Source organism: Labrus mixtus, chromosome 17 (assembly GCF_963584025.1).
Source record: "Labrus mixtus chromosome 17, fLabMix1.1, whole genome shotgun sequence".
NCBI lineage: Eukaryota > Metazoa > Chordata > Actinopteri > Labriformes > Labridae > Labrus > Labrus mixtus.
Window position 1 is genome coordinate 5232427 of NC_083628.1, and position 2912 is coordinate 5235338.

A 2912-nucleotide genomic window follows, 5' to 3' on the forward strand; every position below is an offset into this window, starting at 1 on the left:
CATTCATTACAGTCGGTTTCATAACCAGATAAAAACTTCTCACAGTAAGTATACGTTTCTGAATAAAATTCTTCCCCTTAGCTTAAAAATCCCCCAGATGTTAAGAATTTAGGGAGGAACCAGTGATTAAAAAAAATGAATTCCAGGCCCTGATTATGATAAATACTGTAGATTTAAAAAATGTGGGCTATGTTACAAACCTCCATAACCATGGGCCAAACCATGCTCTTACCGATGTATTTTCCCCCCAACAAACCATTTAGCTTTGGTCAAAAACAACCAAGTACCTTAAATACATCCAAGTGTATAACTACCCAAAGCATGGGTTAAAAAATGGTGTGCACCCAAAAGTCCTACAATGTGTAGTGTTTGTCAGCAGGCTTATTTTTAACAGGATTTTGCTTTTCATTGCTAATATGAAAGCTATCTTTCAAAAATGACTGGATTCATGTAGCATATTCATTATTTCTTACTAGACCATGAGGCTCAATATTTGCCCATCAGATCCTGGAGTTCTAAATAGATTGCCCCATGTTCAAGCTTAGGCCCACTGACTAAGCTGCTGTTTCTGATTGTTTGGAGGGAGAACATGTTGACAGTTGGCACATTTGAAACACAGAGGAAACACATTTGAACAGTATTCTTTTTTTGTAAAATCACTGAAATCATAAATTGTGTTATTTATAATGAAAAGTGGCTAGCAGAGACATTGGAGGATTGGCATTTTGCTCCATTTCATCCCATAGAAATGAACTACAGCATAATGGGAGAGTGCATTGATTGCTCTAATCAGGCACCTTCAGCATATTATCTTCCCATTGATACTGGCACTGAATGTATCTGGAACATTTTTGGGCTTAAATGGTTGACCTTTCCAGTACACCATCAGCCTTTAATAAAGCAATAATTAAGAGTCTCTTTAGGATCCGTGAGGGCTTGCCAGGTTCCCAAATATGGGAGGAAGACTCTAAGCTGCTCAGTGACGGGAGGAAAATGCAAGCCATCATTTATCTGGGTAATGAGAAATCGCCCCAAATCCCCCGATGTATCATTGAGCAATGATACTATCCAAACACATCTTTCATTGGAAGAAAGGGTAAGGAGGACCTTCTGTCTCTTAAAACCTATAAAGCCATAGCATAAATTCTGGGGCAGATGGATGAATTTCCCTGAAGCCCTACCATATTCTTCTCTCAAAGGAGACTGCTTGCTCAAAAATAATACATGATAACAAGGCCCAAAGTAGACAATTCATCTTCAGACCTTTGTAATTATACATTTGAGAGTTTGCTTTTCAGAGAGCAGTGATTCCCGGACTGTCAGCCGTTGCCCAGCAGAGCTATTTTGGTCTGTCTACCTCATGGGCTGATACATTGACTCTGCTCTGATCCCTTTGTCCATCAGAGAGACAGAGCATTTTCAGCTTAATGCAACTGGACCCTGGCTAATGACAGCAAATAGCCCTGTCGGCAAGATGAGAGCAGCTGAGAACAATACTTAATGTTGACATCACTTGCTACGGGCATCTATTTCGGGTTTCTTCCTTTTATAGTGTGTGCTGTTGGAAATTGCTCTGTTGCTCCCCAGAGAAGGCACATATAAAAGCTTTAGAAGAGGAGGTGACCCTCTGTGCTCCGGAATCATTTCCAATCCCTTCAGACTCCAACTTGTTTCTCAGCAAGTCCCCAGCTCACCTCTGCTTCCCTTAACAGCATGCCGCCAAAGAAGATTGAGCCAAAGAAGCCCGAGCCTAAAAAGCCCGAGCCTAAGAAAGATGCCGCTCCGGCCGCAAAACCAGCACCGGCTCCGGAGCCACTGCCTGAGCCACCCAAAGAACCCGACTTTGACCCCAAGAGCATCACCCTTGAGTACTCCTCTGACCAGATCGAGGAGTTCAAGGAGGCCTTCACCTTGTTCGACCGCACACCGACCGGGGCGATGAAGATCACATTTGGCCAGTGCGGAGACGTGATGCGCGCTCTGGGTCAGAACCCCACCAACGCTGATGTGCTCAAAGTGCTTGGTAAACCACCACCAGAAGACATGAGTACAAAACTGGTGGACTTTGAGACCTTCTTGCCAATGCTGCAACACATTTCTCGCGCCAAAGATCAAGGCAACTTTGAGGATTTTGTGGAGGGGCTCAGGGTTTTCGACAAAGAAGGAAATGGCACCATCATGGGAGCCGAGCTGCGTCACGTCCTTGCGACACTGGGAGAGAGGATGACGGAAGACGAGGTGGACAGACTGATGGCCGGACAGGAGGATGCCAATGGGTGCATCAACTATGCCTCCTTTGTAAAGCATATTCTCTCTGGCTGAAAGGGACATTTAACCTGAAAGACTTCATCCTACCTTACTTATCATTTTGTCAAGTAAGAGGTGAGGGTGTCACCAAGTGTGTGGCATTACTCTGCTGTCAAGAAAAAGCAGTTAATGTTGGCCTTCATACCTATGATTATTTATTTTTCCATAAACACCCTGAAATATAATGAAATGCCAGTGAGATAAGTAAATGGACGTCCTCACAGAAAGCTCCATTAATAAAGGAAATATGATTACAAGCTGCCTCGCTAATGTCATTTCAGTACACCCAGCATTTAAATGTGAAGAGAAAATAACGATTCATGCAGGATTGCTGATAAAAGTGTTCATTTCGTGCGTCTATTCAACTTTTCACATCAACTGTGTTAATGTGATTAGGAAAAAGTATTGTTCGGATGAAAAGAACAAACAAATCGGCTTTGGCTGCGTCTGAAAATAGAACAGATTTGATTCTGTTTTGCGTTGCACAAAGAGGGTTTGAATGAGCGTGCTTGTCATTGTGCTTGAGGGGCAGCTGCTGTGGATCAAGATATACTCCCACATTCTGGACGCACAAACACACACACACACACACACATCCAGTTCCA

General features: G+C 43.2%; 1 protein-coding gene across 1 annotated transcript; it reads left to right on the forward strand.

Moving 5' to 3' along the window:
• Positions 1-1618: 1618 nt before the first annotated feature.
• LOC132992425 (myosin light chain 4-like) lies at positions 1619-2564 on the forward strand. Its single transcript, XM_061061686.1, has one exon. It carries the CDS (start codon positions 1714-1716, stop codon positions 2320-2322), a length of 609 nt encoding a protein of 202 aa, XP_060917669.1. The 5' UTR covers positions 1619-1713; the 3' UTR covers positions 2323-2564.
• Positions 2565-2912: the final 348 nt, after the last annotated feature.

Excerpts from the sequence above, each read along its gene's own strand:
- LOC132992425 (XM_061061686.1), top strand. The coding sequence starts at position 1,714 with ATGCCGCCAAAGAAGATTGAGCCAAAGAAGCCCGAGCCTAAAAAGCCC.